Source organism: Carica papaya, chromosome 6 (genome assembly GCF_054855325.1).
Source record: "Carica papaya isolate Zhongbai chromosome 6, ASM5485532v1, whole genome shotgun sequence".
In the NCBI taxonomy this organism is placed as follows: Eukaryota; Viridiplantae; Streptophyta; class Magnoliopsida; order Brassicales; family Caricaceae; genus Carica; species Carica papaya.
Window position 1 is genome coordinate 26871317 of NC_142314.1, and position 27612 is coordinate 26898928.

At 34.4% G+C, this 27612-nt stretch overlaps 1 protein-coding gene across 1 annotated transcript; it reads left to right on the forward strand.

Moving 5' to 3' along the window:
* The first annotated feature begins 18235 nt into the window (after positions 1 to 18235).
* On the forward strand, positions 18236 to 20257 carry LOC110824916 (Transmembrane amino acid transporter family protein). The gene has a single exon (XM_022055403.2). The coding sequence runs from the start codon at positions 18501 to 18503 to the stop codon at positions 19806 to 19808; it is 1308 nt and encodes a 435-aa protein (XP_021911095.2). The 5' UTR covers positions 18236 to 18500; the 3' UTR covers positions 19809 to 20257.
* Positions 20258 to 27612: the final 7355 nt, after the last annotated feature.

The window sequence follows — 27612 nt, forward strand, 5'->3', positions numbered from 1 at the left end:
AATTTATGTATCTCTTCTCCGTTCTTGTTGGTCTTGACTTAATTCTTGGTCTTCCTGTTTTGAAAATGATATATTGGAATGAATTACACGTGTTCAGTGAAGACAGTTTAATACCATAATCTACAGAATCAAGTATAGTACATGTAAATCTCCTTTACATTGTTCCTAAATGTACTTATAATCTTTTTCCAATTATGTTATTAGGACCTTTCAAATAAGTATCTACATTCAATTTAATGAAATGATTATACCCACATCTTGTTTCTTACAAATTTTTAGTCCTTTAATTTAATAATTGAAAATGCAATTAAATATTTACGAGTACACTTATAGTCTTACATTGACGTTTCACAGTAATAGTGTAATTCTTTTTTGTTTTAATTTTCTTTTCCCTAATACATGTGATACGAGCATTTCTATCTATTGTATTTTTAGTGTTTTCCTTTAAACTTGCTCACTTATACTTTCAATTATTGTTCATTTTTTTTATTTTTATCTCGTTTAATAAGTTTCGTATCGATAATTCTTATCTTTTTTATGTTTTCACTACTCTTTTTATTTCTTCACAACTTCAGTTTCACTTATGTTCCATCTTCTTTACTTATACGTGCACTTATTTGCACGTTCACTTACACTATTACGATTGCATTCATACTTACATAATTACATTTGCACTTTAACAATTACACTTATGTATTTACGATTACACTTGTACTTTAACAATTTCACTTATACTTTAATGATCACACTTACACCTTAACAATTACTATTACACTTAACACTTAAACACTGAAATCTCATCCTACGATACTGTTTTAACCATTATTAAAGCGGGTAATAAAGATCACATCTATCAACATGAACACAATCACAGTAAATGTGAAACCATACGATACTTTTAACAGTCGCAGTTCAATAATCAATCGTAAATGGCCACGCACGCATCAGTTCCTTTGTAGACTTAGTATAGGATATTATATTACACATTCTCTGGATGGGATTCACTAATCTACCAAAAATGGCTACGCATGCACTTGCCCCTCTAAGAACACAACTACCACAATTGCATCTGTTTCAACACCCATAATAAATACAGAGCACTACCGTGGACATAATCATAGTAACAGTGGAAACCTTATGATACTTCTAATAGCTAGGGTTCACTAATTGACTATAAATGGCCACACACACACCTATTATAGGAATTTTCATAACCAACAACATGCATACAAATCTAGATATAAATCTAGATATGAAAATAAACAACATACTCATATGAATCATAAATGTTATATCTGAAACGAAAGCGTACCTGAATCTATAGCGGAAGAGATCTACATGTTCTATGATAGATCTTCTAAATCAACACGTGGTCTTTTAGAGTTTTCACACACTCTTTTTTGGTGATGAGATAGTAGAATAAAAAAATCCTAACGTGTGATTTGGGGAGTATAACTACCTATTTATATCCTTAAGATTTTATTATTTCTAATTTGACCCATCATAAAATCAAAAATAATACTTTTGATCTCTGCACATAAAAAAAGTCCACACTTTATTCGATGTATAAAAGTTCAATATTCATTTAACCTTAACATATCACTTTTAAATAGACCCAATTAAATTGATAGTCATTTATGCACAATAAACCCACATACAAGCTCATATATGGTTAATTAAAATCCAACAATCTCTCATTTGGACTATATATATTACCTTATAATTATGCATTAATAATTCTATGAATACTCATAATTTTGCTATCAATACCTGAATGCATCCTTAAACAATTCAGTCCATCAATCATATTAATGTAGAACTAAAGTAGTGTTCACTACAACTGTCGTAGCTAAACCTATCAATAGTTATATATATCAATACAATCGAATAACATGGATCAACCATGGATGTGTAACATGAAAATTACATGCTATGTGATCTGAGCATACCTATTTCTAATTGATCATACCTTAAACCTTAGTGAGATCATATTTAAACAAGTTCAGGGATAAAATAAGCCAAATTCTTTATAACTAAAAAATAATCAAATATTCATAGACCATATCCAAAGTTTTGCTAAAAAACATGTCTAAATAAGAAGAGCAACTAAGTTACAAAGCTTCCACTGAAACTATATATCCTCAAGAGATAGAACACCCATATGAACAATGTGCTCCTGAAGGACCTTGGGTGGTAATCCTTTAATAAGGGGATCTACAATCATGGAGTTCATTCCGATGTGCTATATTAATATTTATCTACTACAAACTCTTTCTTTAATAACTAAGAACTTGATATCTACATACTTTATTGTTGGAATACATAACTAAAAACTTATTGTCAAAAAATAACTTGAGTGATCTTTCAATGGCATCTATAATGCGCAGCCCAATGAAAAACTTTTGCCAGAATATTTCATGATTGAATGCCTAATAACATGCTATAAAATCTATTGCAATGATGGAAGGGGCTATGACTATTTGCTTCGCACTTTTTAGGAAATTGTTCCCCAACAAGTAAGTAGATATAGCCCAAAATGAATCTCCTACTATCTTGGCATCCGACAAAATCAAAATTAGAATAACTAATGATTTTCAACTAATCTAATATCTTATATGTGAGCATGTAATATTTTGTGCTCTGTAAATACCGCATTAGTTGTTTAGTTATTTTTCAATGATCTGTTCTTGGATTATTCAAATATCTTTCTAACATCCCAACAATGCATGTAATATATAGATACGTACAAACCTAAGCATAGATAAGACTCCTTATAGCTAAAGCATAAAGAATTTTTTGCATTTCTTTAGTCTTATTGTCATTCTTGGAGAATTGACTTAGAGTAAACTTATCTCCCTTAAATATAGGGATTTCACCTAGATTACAATCTAAATGTTAAATCTTTTAAGAACATTTTTTTATATATTTTGTGTGATAATTCAAGAATAACCCAAAAGCAATCCTAGAATATTTGAATCCCTAATACAAAAGAGTCGTCCCAATATTTTTCATCAAAAATGTTTTTATCAGAAATCTCTTGATTTTGTGCAATAAGCCTATATCATTGCTGGCAAACAATATATCATATAAAACCAGAAAAAAATATTTACTCACACTGAACTTATGGTATACACAATCATCCACTATATTAATTTTAAAATCAAGCGAGATGATAACCTAATAGAATTTATAAAACCATTGACGAGAAACTTGTTTAAGTCTATAGATAGATTTCTTTAGTTTATAAACTATTTGCTTCTCATTGCTTGATTAAAAAGTTTTATAGCTACACCATAAAAATTGTCTCATTAATGTTGTCACTAAAAAATGTTGTCTTAACATCTATTTGATGTAATTCAAGATCAAAATGTGCCACTAAACCCTTTATAGTCCTAAAAGAGTATTTCAATTAAACTAAAGAGAAAATATCTTTACAATCGATATCTTCTTTCTGTGTAAAGTCCTTAGCAATAAGATGGACCTTGTACCTCTCCACATTGCCTTTCGAATCTCTCTTGTTCTTAAATATCCATTTGTAATCAATGAGTTTCTCACCTTCAGATAATGGGACAAGATCTTATATGTCATTGTTCTTCGTGAACTTGATCTCTTCATTCATGACATCAATCCACTTTTGAGAGTTAGAGCTTTTCATGGCTTGACAAAAGTTGATTGAATTATTTTCCACCATTTTGATGTCAACCTCATACTCTTGAAGAAATATAATGTAATTATCTGGAATTACACTTATCCTCTCTCTAGCATATCTTTTTAATGGTATTGGTTCATGAGTTTATGCAGTCTACTCTTTTGAAACAACTTCTTGAGCATGTACGGGAGGTACTATGATGTTATCTAAGTCTGAGATTGCTTCTTGAAGAATGCTAGGTATTTGAATCTGATCCTAAATATTATCAATAATAGCTGAAGAAATATCAATATAACACCTGGCCCATCATTGTGCTATAATGATTTGGAAACTCAAATTATTCGAGCCTTTGACCGCTTTAAACTTAATTAATTTACATTATTTAACACTTATCGTAATTCCTGATTTTGATTGATTTTTATTTATTTTTTATTAATTTTTATTTTATTTTAAATTATTTTATTTTATGTTATTTCAAATTATTTTATTTTATATTATTTTAAATTAAAAAAAATTTTAAAAAATCAGAAAACAATGAAACGGGAAAAATTGCCCGCAGGAAAAATCCTGCCAAAGGGTTGTTTCCCTGTGCGGGTGCTGGGCACTGTGCGCATGCGCATGCACGCACAATAGCCGTAGGGGGTGCGCACATCGCGCACGTTTCTTCCGCACGCCAGCACACACGAGACGTGCGCACAGTGTGTACGTCCCCTTCGCACGGGACGTGCGTACAGCGCACACGTCCCTTCCACGCCACGGCGTGGGGTCAGGACCTGCGCGCGCGTCTTGTTGCATACAGGCAGGCCATCCGCGTGTCACCTCGTGCTCGAACAGGCGTCGTATACTGTGCGCACGCTATCCGCGCATTAGGCTTGCACGCGTGCAGGCTAGCCCTTGCATGCACCGACCGGAGCACTGCCACCTCGAGCAGTGCACCATCGTTGCCTTGGGCGGCACGCCGCCACCGCCGGTAGAGGAGTTATTCCTCCCTCATTTTTTGTGCTGAGTGTTTTCTTCTCTTTTCTCTTCATCGGATTTCGCCACTTAGCGTGAATCTAATGGTTCTAAAATTTTATAAATTGCCTCCCCTTTCCTTTCTCTCCACACTTCTATTTCTTCCATTTTTCAAAGGTTTAGAGAGAGAAATAGAGAGAAAGATAGCAAATTAGTGAGAGAAGAAGAGAAAGAGAAAACAATGAAGAAGAAGTCATCCAGATTTTGGTAAGGAATCTAGTTTTAGTTTCGACGTCTTAAAGAGTATTTATAGATAAACAAATTTAATATGATTGTTAATTTACCTATTTTGTATGTCTTTGTGTTTAAATGAGTCAAATTGTTCTTGTTTTCAAGCATACTATATGAATTGCAGACACTTGATGAATTTGCATATAATAAATATGTAATTAGTAACAGTAAAGGTAAAAAGAAAAGAAAAAAAATGTGAAATGAAGCTTGTATGGTCTGAAGTGTATATATATTAACATGCATATTGCATCAAGTGTCTCGTTAGACTTTTTATCTCTGAGAAGTATCTATTCTCCTTATCCTTCAGGGTATCTATTTTTTTCTTCTCTATTTGGTCTGGAAAGATACAAGAGGACTGCTCCTAATGGATGACGACGTGTCATCTGACAAAAGTGGTATCGTACTATCTGTCGAGATCACTCGTGGCTAAGTAATGTCATGACTATAGATATCTGTTAGGACAACTATGGTTGGTACGGCCATGGTCATAAATCATACCATGGTTTAATCAGCCAGAAATGAGCTTGAGTAAATTGTCGTATTTATATTTGATTTGATCATTCCACTTGGATAGTTGGAAATCTGTATCTACCCTCAGAGATTGAAGTTATAATGACTTCACAAAGCAGGATAGGAAAATCTGTGCATTTCATGATTTAATCGATTTTTTCTATTATCTAGCATGATATATGTTTGATTTTATGTGCTAATGTATCATTTTCTTAACAAATAAACAGTTTTTCATAATATGAGATAAGTAAACGAAGAAGCTAAACGATAAGATAAATAATAAACTTTTAATATCTTACGATATTAATTTAATACTATTTCCCTTACTGAACATATAGAACTCACTCTTTCCATGCCCCTCTCCCAAATGAGGAAGAAAATGAGGAACCGCAGGCAGACCTACTATTGGAAGTCTATGAGGATCTCGTGGATCCATAAGTCTGAGTGCATGACTGTTCGCGCACTCTAATGAATCCAATAGCATAGTGAAAGAAATGGCTCTTATGTTTTATATTTTGTAGCCACTTCTGGCATTAGTTTATGTATGTATTTAGAACATTATCTATATTTGTAAGGGATTTGTTATGGTTTGATTCTGCTGCATAATTTTTATTATGCACTCGTTATTCTGAATCTGTATCTGACACTCATTTTTCTTAATTAGTATTAGGGACGTCACAGATGGTATTAAAGTAAAATGTTGCCGAACAAATTTCTTTCACTGAGGTCTGGGTAGATGAACCTTTTGGAGTACCTAGGGAAGAAATAAGTCCTCTTTTCAAAAATTAAACCTCCAACTTGTGTCTTTCTTTCTTTTGTAGGAATGACGCAAGAAAAACCATCCATTGAGCGTACTGAACGATCTAAAGCCCTAGATAATCCGATCAATGCTGAGTTTGCATAACTTTTCTGAGCCATCCAAGGATTAACTGCAGCCGTAAGACAAAACCAGGCCAACCCTTGTCCACCCCCTACCCCTAAATTCTAAAACACATATCGGTCTATCTCCCATAATATAACAGAGTTTAGGAAACTTGACACCCCACACTTTAAAGATGACCATAATCCTTTAGTAGCCGAAGCCTAGATCCTACAAGTAGAGAAATTTTTTTCTATCCTAGACCTGACCGAAGAATAAAAAATCCCTCTTGCAGCTTTTATGTTAAACGGTGAAGCCGAATACTGGTAGCGACTTAAGAAAGAAATCCTGCCTACCCCTACTACCTGAGAAATTTTCATGGATGCTTTCTTTGTTAACTTATTCTCTATCTATGTTCGGAAAAAGAAAGAGGAGGAATTCAAGGACCTCTGCTAAGGAAGCTTGTCTGTAGCCCAATATGTAGCCTATTTTATTCAACTGTTTAGGTTTGCCCCTTTGATGGTCACCCCCAAAAGTTGAAAAGCTAAAACATTTTTCAAAGGCCTTCGTGCTGACATTATGATAAGGTCATTATGCTGAGACCTAGCTCGTATGAGGAGATACTTGAATATGTCCAGTTGGCTGAAGATTTTATCTTGGCCAAGTACCAATACTTTGCTCGAGTCTGTGCCCAACAATAACCTCAACAACTTAGAAAAAGATTGCCTGACCTAATAAGTAACCCTCCGGACAAACGAACCAGAATTGCTCTTCCTCCTTCCTTACCCCTACCTACAGCTCTATCTGCCCGAGCTTACCAACCCTGTCAACATTGTGGTTGCTTGCATGGTGACCTACCCTGTCAGCGTATCAATAATGTCTTCTATTAATGCAAAAACACCCAGCACCTTATAAAAGATTGCTCTCAATAACCAAAGAATATAGCCCGACCCATAGTACAAGGTCGAGTGTACCACTTAGATGAATCAGATGTCCTTCCTACTCTTGTCCTCATCCAGGGTATGATGTCTATTCATAATATACCTGTAAAATTTTTTATCGATACTGGTGTAACTTATTCTTTTATTTCCTATGCATTTGCTTGTAACCTAAAATTTAGACTAGAAGCTTTAGAAAAAACACTAGTGGTGAAAACTCTATCTAAAGGACTACCAAAAGCTCATTGGGTATATAAGGATTGTAGGATAAAAATTTCAGGGTTAGAGGTATGTGTAAACCTAATATTATTAAATTTTGTATGATTTGATGTAATATTATGAATGGATTGGTTGGAAAAGTATAGAGGTATCATAGACTGTGAAAGTAAAATTATAACCTTACGATCCTCAAAAAAGAAATAAAAATTGTTGTTATCATTTTTCTAATAATTAAATGAACAGGAATATGGACATTGATCATGTTGTGTGTTTCATACCAATTATTTGCAATTTTTCAGATGTCTTTCCTATCGAACTTTTTGGTCTACTTCCCCCACATGAGGTAGAGTTCTTGATTGAATTATTGCCTAAAACCCAGCCGATCTTAAAGACTGTGTATCACATTAGTCGCACTAAGTTAACAGAGCTGGAACATCAGCTTTCTGATCTTATCACCCAAAAATTCATTCGCCTTAGCCATTTCCCTTGGGGCACTCCAGTGTTGTTTATAAAGAAAAAAGATGGTACCCTCCGACTCTATGTGGACTATAGGGAACTTAACCAAGTGACAGTTAAAAATAAGTACTCTGTACCCCAGATCGACGATCTCTTTGATCAACTATAAGAAGTTACAGTCTTTTCTAAGATCGATCTCAGAACTGGGTATCACTAGTTGAGAGTTAAAGAAGAAGATATTCTAAAAACTGCCTTGTGGTGCATATATGGATTGTACAAGTTTAGGGTGATGTCGTTCGGATTAACCAATGCCCCAGCAGCCTTCATGGACCTAATGAACTGAGTCTTCCAATACACACTGCATCGATACATCATCGTCTTTATTGATAACATTCTACTGTATTGTTGGAGACTCTCTACTAAAATCAATTGTATCAAAACTAAGCAAGTGCTCCTTTTTGTTAGATCAAGTTTCTTTTATTGGTCATGTAATCTCAAGCAAATGAGTTTCTGTAAACCTGTCCAAGGTCGAATCGATGATCAGCTGGAGTCCGCCCACCAATGTGGCCGAGGTATGTAGTTTCCTTGGCTTAATAGGCTATTATCAATGATTCATTGACGGATTTGCCAAGATTGCTACCCATATAACTCGACTCACCAGAAAGAGTGTACCCTTCATTTAGAATTATGCCTATAGTAAAATCTTTATGGAACTAAAACACCATCTCACCTTTGCTCATGTGTTAATCCTCCCTGACAATGTTAGGAGATTCCAAGTTTACTGTGATGCATCTCATATTAGTTTAGGGTGTGTTTTGATGCAGTATGGCAGACTAGTCACTTTTAGATCCTGACAGCTCAAAGTTTATGAGTAGAACTATCCTACCCACGACTTGGAGTTGGCAGCCATTATATTTGTCATGAAAATATGGCGGCATTACCTGTATGGTCAAACTTTTAAAATCTTCACTGACCATAAGAGTCTCAAGTATATCTTTTCTCAACGGGATTTAAACATAAGGCAAAAACGCCGAATGGATCTCCTGAAGGATTATGATTGTTAGATCATTTATCACTTTGAGAGAGGGAATATAATCGCCGATGCTCTAAATCGAAAGGAGATTATTATGCTGGCTCAAAACATGGCCTCTAATTTGAAGATGGACACTGTACAATTATTCTGCCTTAGCTATTATGGCAAATGCACCTATTTTGCTTGAATTCGAGCCCTACCGGATCTCTTTATGAAGATTTGGGAAGTACAGGCTATGGATCCGGAACTCATTAAAAATCGAGTAAGTTAACTTTTGACAAATCTCTTGATTTTAGGATCTCTGATGACGGACTGCTCAGATTCTGAAATCGAATTTAGGTCCCCGTTATTGTACGTATAAATGTACTCAAGACCACCCATGCTTCCAAGTTATCTATTCATCCTGAGAGTACCAAAATGTACCAGAACTTGAAACGATAATATTGGTGGCCAAGAATGAAGAAAGATATAGTTTACTACATCTCATGATGCCTCACTTGTGAACAAATAAAGACGAAATATCAAAGACCTGGTGGCTTGCTACAGGGTCTTCCAATTCTCAAATAGAAATTAAAGCACGTGACTATGGACTTTTTTACCAGATTGCCCAAGACCTGTTCTGGCTTAAATGCGATTTGGGTCATTGTAGATAGGCAGACCAAGACTGTTTATTTCTCGCCTATTCGAACCATGGACTCCATAAGTAAGTTAGCTCGCCTATATATTAATGAGATTGTTTGATTTCATGGAGTTCCCTCATTCATTGTGTCTAACCATGACCCCTGGTTCATTTATCACTTTTGGGACAACTTTCAAGAAGCTTTGGGGTTTGGGTTGTACTTCAGCACCATTTATCATTCCCAAACGGATGGTCAGTCAGAACGTACAATCCAGATATTGGAAGACATATTGCATGTTTGCATTCTCAAGTTTGGTAATAACTAGTATGAGTATCTCCCTCTTTATGAATTTGTTTATAATAATAGTTATCATTTTAGCATCGGTATGGCCCCGTATGAAGCATTGTATGGAAGGTTTTTTCATTCCCCTACTTGTTGGAGTGAAGTCGGGAACCAGCGCCACTTAGGACTAAACTTCATACAAGAGACCATTAAGAAGGTTGCAATCATCCGCAAGAATTTGACAACTGCCTAGAACGACCAAAAGAGTTATGAAGGTAATCGTAAACAACCCTTGAAGTTTGTCGTGGGAGATCAAGTCTTCCTAAAAGTCTACCCCTACAAAGACAAGATGCGATTTAGGAAGAGAGAAAAGTTGAGCCCTCGTTATGTGGGACCTATTTCGATCATTAAACACATTAGACCCGTGGCATACTGTCTCACTCTATCCAAAGAGTTTGTGGGTCTGCACGATGTCTTTCATGTCTCGATGCTCAAGAGGTACTACCCTGATCCTTCTCATGTTATTCCTCGTGATGAGGTGCAGGTACAAGCCAATATGACCTGTGAGTAGGTTCCTGTAAAAATTCATGGGTGGACCGATAAGGTCTTACATAATAAGACAATCCCCATGGTGAAGGTACGATGGCAGCATCATACCCCGGATGAAGCAATATAAGAATTGGAGGACGAAATGAGGAGAAAGTATCTAGACTTATTTGAGATAAATTTGGAGACCAAATTTTTTTAAGGTGGGAGGGATGTAACACCTTTCCCATCACTGTACTAAAATGATTTGGAAACTTTAATTGTTCGGGTCTTTGGCCGCTTTAAACTTAATTAATTTACGTTATTTAACATTTATCATAATTCATAATTTTGATTGATTTTTATTTTTTATTAATTTTTATTTAAATTTTATATTGTTTTAAATTAAAAGAAAATTTAGAAAAAAAAAAATCAAAAAACGGCGAAACGAAAAAAATTGCCCATGAAAAAAATCTCACGAGAGGGCTGTTTGCCCGAGTGGGTGATGGGCACTGTGTGTGTGTGCACAGTGCCCACGTCCCATCCGCATGCCAGCACGCACGGGGCACACACGTCCCCTTCGCACGCACGCACGGGACGTGCGCACAATGCACACGTCCCTTCTGCATGCCTGCGCGGGGTCAAGACCTGCGCGCGTATCCTGTCGAGCACAGGCGGGCCGTCCACATGTCACCTCGCACATGAACAGGCGTTGCACACTGTGCACACACCATCCGCGCAGCAAGCCTGCACGGATAGGTCCTGTGCGCCTGCGAGCTGCGCGCAGTAGACTTGTGCACACAGCAGTAGTCCTGTGTGCCTGCAGGCTAGCCTACAGTGCTCCGATCGGAGCACTGCCACCTCAGGCAGTACGCCGTCGCTGCCTTGGGCGACGTGCTGTCTCTAGTAATGGAGGAGGTTCTCCTCTGTCATTTTTCGTGTCGAGTATCTTTTTCTCTTCTCTCTTCACCGTATTTTGCCACTTTGTACGAATCCAACGATTTTGAAATTCTATAAATTGACCTCCCCCTTTCCTTCCTCTCCACACTTCCATTTCTTCTATTTTTCAAAGGTTTAGAGAGAGAGAGATTGATAGATACTAAATTAGTGAGAAAAAGAATATAAATAAAGGAAAACAGTGAAGAAGAAATCATCGAAGTTTCAGTAAGAAATCTAGTATTACTTTTGACATCTTAAGGAGTATTTTTAGATAAATAAATTTAATATGATTGTTAATTTACTTATTTTATATGCCTATGTGTTTAAATGAGTCGAATTATTCTGGTTTTCAATCATACTATGTGAATTGTCGACACTTGATGAATTTGCATGTAATAAATATGTAATCAGTAATAATAAAAGTAAAAAAAAAAAAGAAAAGTGAAATGAAGCCTGTATGGTTTGAAGTGTATTTTTATTGACATGTATATTGCATCAAGTATCCCGTTAGAATTTTTATCTCTTCAGAGTATCTGTTCCCCTTGTCCTTCTGGGTATCTGTTTTTTTTCTTCCCTATCTGATATAGAAAGATGTAAGAGGACCACTTCTAGTGGATGACGGCGTGTCCTCTAATAAGAGTAGTATCGCATTATCTGTAGGGGTCACCCATGGCTAAGTAATGTCTGACTATAGATATCTGTTAGGATCACTATAGTTGGTACGGCCGTGGTTATAGATCATACCATGGTTTGACCAGCCAGAAATGAGCTTGAGTAAATTGTCGTATTTATATTTGATTTGATCATTCCACTTGGATAGTTGAAAATCTGTATCTGCCCTCAGAGATTGAAGTTATAATGACTTCGCGAAGCAGGACAGGAAAATCTGTGCATTTCATTATTTAATTGATTTTTTCTATTATCTAGCATGATGTATGTTTGATTTTATGTGTTAACATATCATTTTCTTAACAAATAAACAGTTTTTCATAATACGAGATAGGTAAACGAAGAAGCTAAACGATAAGATAAATAATAAATTTTTGAAATCTTACGATATTAATTTAATACTGTTTCCCTTACTGAGCATATAGAACTCACTCTTTCCATGCTCCTCCCCCAGATGAGGAAGAAAATGAGGAACTGCAGGCAGACCTACTATTGGAAGTCTATGAGGATCTCGTGGATCCACAAGTCTGAGTGCATGACTGTTCGCGCACTCTGATGAATCCAATAGCATAGTGAAAAAAGTAGCTCTTATGTTTATATTTTGTAGCCACTTCTGGCATCAGCTTATGTATGTATTTGGAACATTATATATATTTATAAGAGATTTGTTATGGTTTGATTCTACTACATAATTTTTATCATGCACTCGTTATTATAAATCTGTATTTGACACCCATTTGCCTTAATTATCACTTAAGATGTCACAATCAACATATTCTTTTTCAAAGACAAGGTCCTAAACTCTCTCTTCCTCTGCAAACTCAACATCCTCAAAGAACCAGACATTTCTCAACTCAAAAATTGGCTTGGTTGTGGGATCATAAAATATATAACTCTGCATCTTTCAAAATAGCCAACAAAATTGCAACTGACAATTCTTAAATCCAATTTTTTTTTTCATTTGGCCTATAGGGTCTAGTCTTAGTTGCATATTCCTAAATATGCAAATATTTTGAACTAGCCTTCTTATCCGTCTAAAGCTCATAAGGGTCTTTGTAGTCATTTAGTTGAAATTCTATTAAGTATATATGCTGTGATTTTTAATGTTTCTCCTCATAGTGATTTAGACAAAGTAGAACGGTTAATCATGCTCCTCACTATATCCTTAAATATTCTATTTCGCCTTTCAACAACATCATTCATACTAAGCGAACCTGGCATGGTGTATTATGGGACGATACTATATTCCTCTAGGAATCTAACAAACGATCCTAGATGTTGTTCACTTGATCTGTCATATATACCATAATATTCACTATCACAGTTAAATTTGACAATTTTAATTCTTTTGTTGAGTAGGTTCTCAACTTTAACCTTAAAATTTTTGAACATGTCCTGTGATTGTGATTTCTCATGAATAAGATAAAGGTAGTCATATCTAGAATAATTTTTTATGAACATTATGAAGTATTATTGATCATTTCAGGAGACTGTAGGAAATAATTCACAAATATTCGTATGAATAAGTTTTAATACAGCCATAGTCCTATTCGCACCCAATCTTCTAATATTTATCTGTTTTTCCTTTTTGCAATTAATACACATGTTAAAATATGCAAAATCAAGGGGATTAAGAATTGCGTCCTACATAAGTCTATCAATTCTCCTTTTGGAGATATGATATAATCTCTTGTGCCATAATGAGGTGGAATTTTCACTGGTTAATTTACGCTCTATACCTTATATGCTCACATGCAAAGACTCATTAAAAAAAAATAATTGTATTAATCAAATATAGATTATTGTAACTTGATAAAGAACTAGTACTAACCAATTTAAAATAATGAAAAAAAATTAAACTTTTAATTTCCAAATGAACAACAATAACCAAATTTGTTCAAAGCATAAACATAAATTAAATTCTGTTTAAATGATGGTATAATAAAAGTCTCATTCAAATATAAAGAAATATCAGTTCTTAATAATAATCTAAACGTTCCAATAGCTTTAACTTAAACTGACTCGCTGTCGCCAACATAGATGTATCTAACACCATCACTTGGTTTTCTATAATTTAGGTAACCTTGTATAAATACATTGATGCGACTTATTGCACTAGAATTTATCCACCACATGTGTCTAAGTATCGAAGTTAAATTAAACTCAAAACAAACAAAGTTAAGAATCATACCTTCTTTATACGCCATGCGTGATAGTTGGTGCATTGCTTTTCTTGATGATTTGCAGCTTGACAGAAGAAATAACGTACACTACTAATTCTTCAAATAATTCCAGTCTAAGTGCATTAAGTTTGAAAGTAGTGTAAGACATTTCCATAATGTACTCCTGTATATTTTCAACCTTTGTACCTCATGGAAACAAGATTCGCCAAGAGTTTACTAGTTTCAACCTTTTCATTCTTGGTGAAATGTTTCTCAAGGTCCCGAAAAGCCTATTGGACAACACATTTCATGATCATCAAGCTAATACGGTTCGATCGTTCCCATTGTTTAAACTCCTTATTGGCTTCATAGGTACTCTCATTAATGAGTTCAACTAGTTGATCAACTCATAAAGTGAGATATAGATCCATGACTTCGAGAACAATTAAAACATTTTCTTATCATGCCTTAAAATTTATGTCATTCAATATAGGGATTGAATTCACATTTGTAGAGATATTTGTAGAAGAATCGAAAACTTAACAGAGAACAACCAACAACCAAAATAATCATTACTCATATAAACTTTAAACCAAAAACAATAATAATGAATTCAAATAAAGGTGAATTTCGTCTCAATATACCAAATACTCTATTAACACTATCTTTGAATATAATATTAACTTATACGTAATATCTTGACGTAGTAATCAAATACTGACAGTAAGAACACGCCAAATAATAAACCTTCCTTTGGACCCATTTATAGTTCACATGCAAAACTAAATAATTGTCACGCAATTATTACTGCCAGTAGGAATGTAATCATATTAAATATTAACATTCCTTTGAACCGATTAACATTCACATAAATTACACTCATACAACCATTTACATTCTAAAATAAATTAACTTAACATAAGAAATGTCACTTTGGCGACATGTTAGTGTAAATTGATTCATTTCAAAATGCATACACACACCAATATTAAAATTCAAAATTATACCAATTTTACACTGAAAAAGGAAGAAAAATATTCATAATATCCTTAAAATTAATGAAAGAAAATATCCTTTAAAAAATAAAAATAAAATAAAATTAAGATTGACCTCTTAAAAAGAAATTAATTTAATTAATAATATTTTTAGTTGACCGTTGATTGATCAATGCTTACTAGACCAGTCACTGCTGATTAGACCGAGTCAGTTGTTGACTGGGATAGGTTTCTAATCGGGTCGGGCCCAGCCCAAACCCGTTTAGACTTTTAGCCTACGCTGCGGGCCTCCCCTCCCCTTCTTTCTTTTTCTTTTCTCTCTTCCTTTTTTTCCTTTTTCTTTTCCTTTAGCCTTGGGCTTAAGCCTAAAGCCCAAACTTAGCACAAGCCCGTCGGGCCGTGCTGGGCACTTGGATACGGCCTGGATCTGAGCCCAAAACTAAAGATTTTTTTTCTCTTCTTCCTCGCGTGGTGTCCTTTCAGTTACTGCTTGCCAGCCCCTCTTGGGTCGACACTGTAACCATTCTTGCCGACGCGCTCATAGGACAGGGCTGGTCTATTTGCTGTTGGCATACGGCCTTGCGACATCTTCTTCTTCCTTCCTCACTGCGACCTCGTTGCTTGTGGTCGCGGTTGTGAAGTGACAACCGGGAGGCCGATCGACCTCCTCAAAATATATCTTGAAAAAAATTTCCAGAATTTTAATTAAATCCAAAAGTTCGAAAATCAAAACTGATCTAGATCCCAAAAAAAAAATACTAAACTTGAATCCAAAAATTAACTCCAATAATTCAAAATGAGTGGTTTTGATATCACTTGTAAGATTTTTCATAAATAATAACATGCATACAAATTTCGATATAAATCCAAATATGAAAATAAAACAACATATTCGTATGAATAATTGAGGTTAGATATGAAACGGAAGTGTGCCTAAATTTATAATTGAAGATATATGCACATTCTGTAATAGATTTTCTAAATCAACATGTGGTCCTTTAAAGTTTTAAAACTCTTATTCTGATGACAAGATAACATAATAAAAAAATCTTAACGTGTGATTTAGGGCCATAACTGCCTATTTGTATCCTTAATATTTTATTAATTTTACTTCGACTTATCATAAAATCAGAAATAATACTTTTGGTATTTGCACATAAAATGCCTACACTTTTGATGCATTAAAATCCAATATCCGTTTAATTTTAACATGTCATTTTTAAACGGGTTAATTTAAATTGATAACTCTTTATGTACAGTAAATCTACATACAAGCCCACATACTGTTGATTAAAACCCAATATCCACCCCTCTATGGACTTAGTATTGTACGGTATATTACACGCTCTTTGAATGGGGTTAACCACTCATACCGAAATTGGTCACGCACGCACCTATCCCTTCAAGAATACAACCATTGTAGTTGTATCCATATTAGCTCTCATAACAAATACAGAGTATTGTGAATGTAATTGCATTTGTACTAGACCACACAACAAGTACAATATACATTACCATCAATAATCTTTCTCGTCTTGGTGAAAGGGTTCACAATCAACCACATCGACCGTATCTCTGGTACACACACACACACACACACACACACACACAACCCTCGTTGATAAATGATCAAATTGTTTATCCTCTTTGGCACATAACACACTCATGACTTATGATTTATCTTTGTTTTATCTCATTTTAATTTGCTTTCATATTTTCACTTAAATTTTATCATTACTTTTAAATTTTTCCTACAATAGATTATATATTTATCTCGTAAACTTTTATTTATTTTTGTTACTTAATCAATTTCTTTTCTTACGTATTTTCTCTACTTTTAACTTCACGACACACTTAGCATCGAATATCATTCCATTAATATTACATTCATATATGTTCCTTAATCATTTTCGATAAACCTTATATGTTCGCATGTTTAGTTTTGTGCTATACGCTTATGATGACGTTTAATACTAGCCACACTTGCAACCCTATTGTACTTGACATTCTTGGATAAATTAGGCTCTTCTAATATACTTCTAATTTAGTTAATAAATTTTATAAATTAGGCTCTTCTAATATAACTTTTAATTTAGTTTATGAATTTCATATATAACATTTCCTCTTTTTAGTTACTGTGGGCCAAGGGCCCAATCCCGCTGATAGACTTTTAATTTAATTCATTCCAAAATTTATTTAAATTAAATTAAAGTAAGTGGTATAACTGGTTAATGACAGTTAATTAAAAATAAAATTTGATTTTAAAAATATATTGTCATATTAACTTTAAAATTTGTGATTAATTAAAAATTTAAAGAGATAACTATTATACACGTATATAATAAATTAAAAATTATATTATATTTTATTTAAAAAATTAAATAAATAACTATTATAAATGTTATCACTTTGATTCTACTTATTATTATATACATAAATATTGTCATTTTAACTAAAAATTTGTAGATATAATCATTAATAATATGTTAAAGTTTTTTAATTCAAAATAAGTTGAAATTTTTACATTAAATTATAAAATTTATAGAAAAATTATTTGTGATCAATTAAAAAATAAGATTATATTTTGAAATAAATATTGTTATCTTAAAAAATTAAAAAAAAAATTGCTATGCGTCACGTCCAAGTCCTTTATTCATTCGTATAAATAGATTTTTTTTTTTTTTCACTATTTTTCAGTAAAAACAATAATGAAAATAAAACCAATCCAAAAATAAAAACAAAAAAACAAAAAACTAGAAACTACCAGAAACTCAAACTTTTTTTGTTTGCTTGTAACTTAAAAAAGTTTATGTCAATTATTTTATATACTTAAAATATGATATGTGATTAGTAATAATATGTTAAAAATTTTCAATTTAAATTATATAATATTATTTGTAACTAATTAAAAATAAGATTATATTTTGAAATAAATATTATTATCTTAAATTTATCTTTAAAAAAATTTGCTATTCGGTCAATTCCAAATCCTTTTTTTTCATATATTTAAATAGATAATAAACTAATTTCTTTTACTATTTTTCAATGGAAAAAATAACAAAAACATGACTAATTCAAAAAAAAAAAAAAAAACAAAACAAAAAAGGAACCAAAACTCAAACTTGTTTGTTTCCTTCCAATTTAAGGTGACAGCGATTAAAATGAACGCCATTTTCATCTTCTCCTATTTGCTTTTTCATCTTCTCTATTTCTTGTTCTCAGCATCAAAGGTCCTCCATTTTTCTAAACGACAGCCACTTCTTTTGAAACATTCTCATTTTTTCTCTATTTATAAAATTCATTAGCGTGTCAAATCTCCAAACCCAGGTCTTATCTTATCTTCTCTCATCTATTTTCCCCACAATTTTCTGCAATTTGAGCTAATCCAATCACAACAACATGAGTTTTGGGAAAGAAGCAAGCTCCTCGTCTCATACCCTTAAGGTGCCACCGCCAAGGGAAGACTCGCCGCTTTTAGGTAATCCAAATCCATTATCCGGTCAGCTCAAGACCTTCGCAAACGTCTTTATTGCCATAGTTGGTGCTGGGGTTCTCGGTCTTCCTTATGCTTTTAAGCGAACTGGATGGCTCATGGGAATCCTCATGTTGTTCTCTATCGCCGGTTTGACTTATTACTGCATGATGCTTCTGGTTTATACTCGCCGGAAGCTCGGGTCTTTAAGTGGTGGCTTCTCAAAGATTGCATCTTTTGGGGATCTGGGCTTTGCTGTTTGTGGCTCGGCTGGAAGATCTATTGTGGATGTTCTTATGATATTGTCTCAGGCTGGATTTTGCGTGGGATATCTTATTTTTATTGGTAATACTTTGGCTAATCTTTTCAATCCAAAGTCGCCTAACGGCTTGAGTTACCAAGTTTCTAGTTTGGGGGCGGAACTTTTAGGTTTATCTTCCAAGAGTTGGTTTATATGGGGTTGTTTTCCATTTCAATTGGGTTTGAATTCGATTAAGACTCTGACCCATTTGGCGCCTTTAAGTGTATTCGCTGATGTTGTTGACCTTGCCGCCATGGCAATGGTGATGGTGGAGGATGTGTTTATTTCGTGGAAGCAAAGACCTGATGTGATTACTTTTGGGGGTTTCTCTGTGTTCTTTTATGGGATGGGGGTGGCTGTTTATGCTTTTGAAGGGATTGGAATGGTTTTGCCTCTAGAATCCGAGATGAAAGATAAGGACAAGTTTGGAAGGGTTCTGGGATTGAGTATGGCTTTCATTTCTCTTATCTATGGGGGATTTGGCGTCATGGGTTACTTTGCTTTTGGTGAAAATACCATGGATATTATCACTGCTAATTTGGGTACAGGACTAATGAGCGCTTTGGTTCAACTGGGCCTTGCTATAAACCTTTTCTTCACATTTCCACTGATGATGCACCCTGTCTATGAAATTATTGAGAGGCGGTTTTGGGATGGGATATATTGCTGGTGGATGAGATGGTTACTGGTGTTGGCTGTCACTTCGGTGGCTCTGTTAGTACCAAATTTTGCTGACTTCTTGTCCTTGATTGGAAGCAGTGTATGTTGTGGTTTGGGATTTGTTTTGCCTGCTTTGTTTCACTTGCTGGTGTTCAAAGAAGAGATTGGGTGGAGACAGTGGACTTTGGATACTGCAATTGTGGCGCTAGGTGTTATTCTTGGAGTTTCAGGAACTTGGTCTGCTTTGAAGGAGATCTTCTCTGTGAAAGTATAGCAAGGATAGAGTTGAATACAAGTTTGAACTTTTAAGGTGCAGTGTGTGGATTATTGATGGTATGGACAAGAAACTGATATCATCACTGTCTGAAAAATTGCCTTACGGATCAGAAGGTATGATGATTCGATAACTGATATCATCACTGTCTGAAAAATTATCTTACAGATCAGAAGTTGAGAAGGTATGATGATTTATCCTAGGAGGGAGAAATATACGATTACTTGGGTAAAATCTACTTTACCATCTTATCACTATTTTTCTTAATGAATTCTTCTAGTGAAAAGGAAATATAAGTTATAGATGACTTAGTGTGCACTGTTAAAATAGTTGGATACCCTAGAAGTTGTAAATTATATATAGCATTTGCTGTTAATACTTGTGTGCTTCTCCTACCGCTGTTGTGTGGTCTTCACGAAGGAAATGGAAACAAATTCTTTTTCTCCCTATCTCTTTGATTTCAGCTAATTGTAAGAATCCTCTTTAGTGTTAGATGAGACAATTTGTCTTGGAGATTCTTCATTTGGATTATCTTGCAATTACTGCTCAAGTATAGTTCGTCCATGCGCTAGGACAATAACTTTTTAGATACCGGTATTACCATCATGATGCTTAGTTTCATAGTTGATGAAAATGGGTGCAGATAGCATGATAAATTGGAAAGAGAAAGATGGATTGAGGAAGCTCATGTGCCAACTGGTATAAGGCTTAATTCTGAGTAAATCAATGCCCTGGTGTGGGTTTGTGATGCCTATGTTATCCATATGATGATTACATTTATGTTTACAGAAAATAATGATAAATTTCTGAATATATTTAGACATGTGTAGAGATCTCTAAAAACAAAAAAACAAAAAAAAAAAACTAAAAAAAAAAACAAAAATGCAATTTTCTTGTACAAATGAAGTTGAACATAATATTATTTCTTACAATATGTGAAATGCTATAAACCTTTGGATGTAATGCATGCTTATTATGTCTGTGGATGCCTTGCACTCCTGCCTGGGAATTATCAGGAATCTGTTGGGAATAATACATAAGAGAACTTCCTAATGTGCCAAGTTGTGATCAAATTCCTTTACTTCTTTTAGCACGGCTTTTATTATCATCATAATCATTGTCATAAATTCATGCTTATTATGTAATGCATGCTTATTATGTCTGCGGATGCCTTGCACTCCTGCCTGGGAATTATCAGGAATCTGTTGGGAATAATACATAAGAGAACTTCCTAATGTGCCAAGTTGTGATCAAATTCCTTTACTTCTTTTAGCACGGCTTTTATTATCATCATAATCATTGTCGTTGTTGACCATAATCACATCATCTTCATTACTGTTCCTTAGAATTTAGATTTGATTAAAGTTTGGAAGACAAGTAAACCTTTCATAGTCTTCTCATCATCATTGTCAGCAGGAAACAAATATTTGGATAAAAATTAGGGAATCCATTGTACTAGTAAGTAATTCAGTGAAAAGTGTTTGTTTTAGAATTATTGCAATAGTAGTTACCTATTTGCTTCTGGTTTGATTTAGTTTTCGTTTGGTTTGTAGAATTTGGAGCATTGGAGAAACTGAATATCTTTTCTTTTCTTCCTGGGGACTTCATTTGCTGGGCTTATTTAATCTTAATTATTCTGCAAACAAATTATATTAAATTTTGCCGGCCTTATTTTTTCTTTTCACTTCACACCACGTTTGTCACCAAAAAATATAAATATAAATATAAAAATAAATTATTAAAATAATCTCCAAAAGTTAGTATTTCATATAAATTGGTCCTTAATATTTTTCTTGTTATAAACTAGTTTCTAACATTTTTAATTTATTTTAGACATTATTTTTCTTCTATTTTTAATGAAAAAAATAAAAATAATTAGATCATATTTAAATATTTTTTAAAAAAATAAAAAAACATTAACTTTACTCATTAATTAAATTTATAAATGAATAACAAACTTAATATTTTTATTAATCTTTTAATTTAATTATTTTAAAATTAAATTATAACAGAAAATATTATAAAATAAATTGTAATAAATATTAAATATTAAATATTAATATGTTAATTTATTATAAAAATTAAAAATTAAATTTCAAATAAGAAAAGCGGCTGCAAGACATTGAAAAATTAAATTGACATGCTTTCAGCGCTGGCATGGGAACTGCATTGCCTAAATTTGTCTGTTCATTTTTTATCTTCTTAGATAAGATTTTTCAAGGTTACTGTGAGTACTTAATTATAAAAATTTAATTGTTACATAGTGAATACAATATGATTTATTGAAATAATAATATTTTTATTTTTATCAATGTACTAATGAATTAAGTAATTGGTTTCACCGAATCAAGTATTATAAACTAATTACCGATTTATAAAGTAGCAAGTCAAACCGGTGGATGGCTTCCCAACTCAAACACAAAGGAGGTATAATCCTTTATTTAACACGTATAATCTTAGATGGAGAGTGTGATATCCTCAATACTAATTATAATATAAGAGTTCCAAATAACAATATAGAATACGAGTGCATTAGATAAAATATATGCAACATTATTTTTTTGTTTTAATAAAATTCTTTATAAAATATGAGTTTCTAATTACATATACAGTTGAGGACAAAAGCGGCGACAAACTACAAAATACCAAAATATAAAAGAGGACCACTTATATCATTATATAAATGGACTCATCAGAGTGTGGAACAAGATATGCACTCGTCAACGATCATAGATCTACGGGATTCAGGCAAGCTTCAAGGGGTAACTTCGACAGCTCATCGTAAATATCCTCTTCGACGTCATCTGTGAGGGCCCAACTTAAAAATGGTGAATTCTACAAAACTTAGTAAGATATACAATATTAAAATGACATAATTAAGAAATTTTATAAAATTAAAAGTGTTTAAGAAAATATACTTTAAAATACATTTTTCTGCTTACTATTTTTCAACGATCCATTGTAAGACAAATATTTAATATTAAGATCATCAAATAATACAAAGATAATACATCAAAGGAGAAAATCAAACAAATAAGACAATAATTATTATTAAGTCTTTTACCATACTTTGTGCGAAACCCGTTACAACTTTTAATATACTAGCTAATACAGATTTTCAACTACCACTGTGGTGACATCCAACTACCATTGTGGTGACACTAATGACAACTTACGGCTTGCTCAACCACAACAAATTTGCGACTCGCTACACCATAACTGATTTGCGGCTTGCCACACCATGACACGATCTATGACCACAACTGTGCTAACCTCTATGGTCCTAAAGATTATGACCACAATTGTACTTTGCCACAGTGGTTTTAGAATATCCTACGCGTTTTCATGCTGCCATTCACAAGGAGTGATTATCTCACATTTTTCTAAACAGGGTGAGACGAATAGAAGTAGATAAAACAGTCTAACGGATTAATTCAGATTTCATGTATTATGTCATGTCAACAACTTTATATAATCCATTATTGCTTCAATTTCATTTTAACTTGTCCATAATAATGTAAGCATTTTCAATACGTGCATTTAAACAATGTTATAAGAAATAACTCATCACACCCTCAAAATTATGCCACAATTGTGCTAAAAATTAATATTCATTTCTTTAAAAATCATGCCACAACCATGCAATAAAACCAACATTCATTTCCTTATTTTTCTAAAAATGTATCTTAGAGTGTACAAGAAAATGTTGAATTCCTTATTGATATCGACGACTCTTTGTAAGTTAGTCCCCATTCTCTTTAAACTTTCCTTCTCTTTCTAACTAAGATTTTCTATCTAAGATTTGATCTTTAAGGGTGAAAATGGGTGAGGAAGAGTGGGGAAGAGGTCATTATTTATAAAGAAAGAGAATTGTCGGATTCGCGACAAGTGTCGAGAATCCGTGAGGAGAGAGAAAATAATGATGTCATCATGAAATCATCGATGTCAATCAGTCAAAGGAGGCATGGCTCCCAAGGCAATAGTGGCGGCAATGGCGGTGGCGACACAGAGCTCGAGGCGATGGCAATTACGGTGGTAGGGCGACGCACGAGGCTCAATAGGCCTCCCTTGTCTAATTCTATCGCGTGCACAACTAGCTTGCACACCCGAATGACGCGTTGACTTGCGCATAGACGTCCTACACCTATTATGTTACACAAGCGTATGTGGAGCTGCGCGCCCGACATGAAAGCACTGCATGCGCGCAGAGCCACGTGCTTGACGTGTGCATCTGCGCACAGTATGATGCCCAGATGGATGGGGTGTGTGCGCAACTGACCTTTTGCTCGTGTGTGTGAGGCACTCCCGCGCGGGCATGTGGGCAAGCCCGTGAGGGTTGGGGGCTTTCCCGTGGCAATGTTTTTTAATTTTTTTATTCTTTTTCACTTTTAATTTGAAACCTTCAAAATTTTAACAAGGTAAAATAAAATAAAATAACAAAATAAAATTAAAATAAAATTTGATAATTTAAAGAAAAATGACAGAAATTCAAAATAAAATAAAATAAAATGAAAAATATTACATATTAAAAATTTAATGGCCAAAGGCCAAAATTTAATGGAGTCTTAATATCACATGAAGCACAAAGGTGCATGGTGTCACATTTTCCCACCTTTAAAAATTTTGGTCGTCCAAAATTGTTATGAATAGGTGCAAAAATTTCTTATGCATTTCATCTTCCAATTCCCACGTAGTCTCCTCTGAGGCGTGATGCTACCACTGAACCTTCACAATCGGGATATTCTTATTGCATAACACTTTGTTGGTCCATTCTAGTATCTCTGTCGGGTACTCCGTGTACGTCAGGTTGGAGTTGACAGGAGTTTCTTGAATTGGAATAATCTGATAAGGGTTAGGGTGGTACCTTTTTAACATGGAAACATGTAAGACATCATGCACACTGGCAAACTCTCGGGGTAGAGCAAGACGGTATGCCACAGGGCCAACACGTTCCAAAATCTCCATAGGACCAACATGTTGAGGGCTCAACTTCCCTTTTTTCCCAAATCTCATCACTCCTTTGAAGTAGAAGACCTTAACGAATACCTGGTCACCAACAACGAATTCCAGAGGTCTCCTGTGGTTGTCGACATAACTCTTCTGGTGACTTTGGGCAGTAAAGAAGTTCTTCCGTATAAGATCCACTTTGTCAATAATCTCTTAGATGAAGTCTGTTCTTGTGCACTATCAGTTCCCAATCTCATTCTAGTAGGTAGGGAATCGACATGACATACCATAAAGAGCTTCAAATGGAGCTATACAGATAGTGGAGTGGTAACTGTTATTATAGGCAAACTCACAGAGGGGAAGGTGCTTACTCCAATTACTTATAAAATCCATAATATAGGCACGCAACATATCTTTTGATGTCTGGATGGTGCATTCTGACCGTCCATGGATTTGGGGATGATAGACAGTATTGAAATGTAAATTAGTGCCTAGGGCCTCTTTAAAACTCTCTTAGAAGCGGGAAATAAATCAGAGATCTCTATCCGACACAATAGAGGAGGGTACACCATGAAGTCGAATAATTTGGTCAATATACAAGCGAACTAACTTACTTATAGGATTAGTGGTTTTGATGGAAAAAAAATGGGTTGTCTTGGTTAATCTATCCATAGTGACTCAAATTGCGTCGTAACCATTAGTGGTCCTTGGTAGACCAGTGATGAAGTCCATGGTCATGTGTTCCTAATTCCATTCCAAAATGGGAAGGTTGTGCAACAACCCATTGAGTCTCTGATGCTCACCTTTAAGCCTCTGATAGGTGAGCCACTAAGAGACATAATTTATAATGTCCCTCTTCATTCCTGGCCACTAGCACTGACGGTTCAAATCATGGTACATCTTGGTGCTTCACGAATGGATGAATAACTGGGATGCATAAGCTGGCTGAAGAACATCGTCCCTAACAGTAGAAGGAACCTAAACATGATTTTGGAACTAATACAAGCCATCGTTTGACATTCTGAAATGAGGGAAATCATATGAGGTGAACTTGCTGAGGTTTTGCACGAGCTCGGGATCAATAGACTGGGCTTCTCAAATCTTCATGAAAAAATATGGTAGGGCTTAGATCTTAACAAGGTAAGTACCATTACCATAGTGGTTTAGGCAGAGAGACTACATGGAGTTTATTAACTTCCAACTGGATATCATCATTTGGCTTAACATGGTTGATTTCTTCTGAGTCAGGGCATCAGTAAATACATTAACCTTATTATGGTGATAAAGGATCTTGCAGTCGTAGTCCTTTAATAAATCAATCTAGCGTCTTTGCCTCATGTTTAATTCTCTTTGCAAGAACAGATACTTCGAGCTCTTGTGGTTGGTGTAGATCTCGAAGGTTTAGCCATAGAGGAAATGACATTAAATCTTCAAGGCATGCACAATGGCCGCCAACTCAAGATCATGAGTGTGGTCGTTGCGCTCGTGGATTTTGAGCTGTCTGGAACCATGTACGACTATCGTCCATGCTGCATAAGGACAACCAAAACCAACATGAGAGGCATCACAAAATACTTGAAACCTTTCTGTATTGTCGGGGACAATCAACACCAGAGCAGTACAGAGTCGGCGCTTCAATTCTATAAAAGACTCTTCACATTCTTCATCCCAATGGAAGACTACTCTCTTCTTGGTGAGACAAGTCAAAGAGGCTGCAATTTTAGAAAAGCCTTCGATAAAGCATCAGTAATAGTCGACCAGATCCAAAAAGCTACAGATCTTGGCGACATTGGTCCGCTGGTTCCAAGTCACAACTGCCTCGACTTTAGAGGGGTCGATAGAAACTCTAGCATAAAAAATCTCATGGCCAAGAAAAGACACTTGGTTCAACGAAAAAGAACACTTACTAAACTTGGAGTAGAGGTGATGCTTACGAAGGCTGATCATGACACGGGTCAGGTGATCAGTATGCTTCTTAGGGCTCTTTGAGTACACTAGATTGTCATCGATGAAGACGATGTCGTTTTGATATATAGTATGATGGAAAACTTTGTTAATTAAGTCTATAGAGGCTGTAAAGGCATTGATAAGTCTAAAGGGCATAACTCTAAACTCAAATTAACCATACCTGCAACGAAAAGCTGTTTTAGGAATATCCTCTTCCTTTAGTCACAATTGATGGTAGCCAGATCATAGATCAATCTTAAAAAATACAAAAGCATCCCACAACTGGTTGAACAAATAATTTATGTGGGGTAGAGGGTACTTACTCTTTATCGTCATTTGATTCAGTTCGTGGTAGTCAATACACATGTGGAGGGATTCGTCATTTTTTTGGCAAACAAGACAGACACATCCCAAGGGGAATGACTGGGGTGGATGAATCTTAGTCTTTGCAGTTCGGAAAACTGGTGCTCTAATTTTGCAAGTTTTGCACGTTTCATGCGATAAAGGATTTTTAAAATTGGCTGGGTACCTGGAATCAAGTTAATTGAAAACTCTATCTCCCATTTGGTAGGTAGACTAAGTAGCTTCTTTGGAAAGACATCCGGGAAATTACTTATAATGGGGATCGAAGAAATTACTGGGACGAAATCCATGTTATTGTCCAATACAAGATGAGCAAAGCCACAAATTTTTTTTTAAAATAACATTCTTTATTTATTTTACATAATTTATACAAAACAAGACAAGTCTACTACTTAGGCGAACGTAGTTTTACAATTTTTGTCTCACAATCGATAATAACTGTATATTTTTCTAGCAAGTCCATATTTAGGATGATATCAAACTCTAAAAAATCTAATAGTATTAGGTCTACAATGAGTTCTTTGCATAAGGATTTTACGTTATAATT

Excerpts from the sequence above, each read along its gene's own strand:
- LOC110824916 (XM_022055403.2), top strand. The coding sequence starts at position 18,501 with ATGAGTTTTGGGAAAGAAGCAAGCTCCTCGTCTCATACCCTTAAGGTG.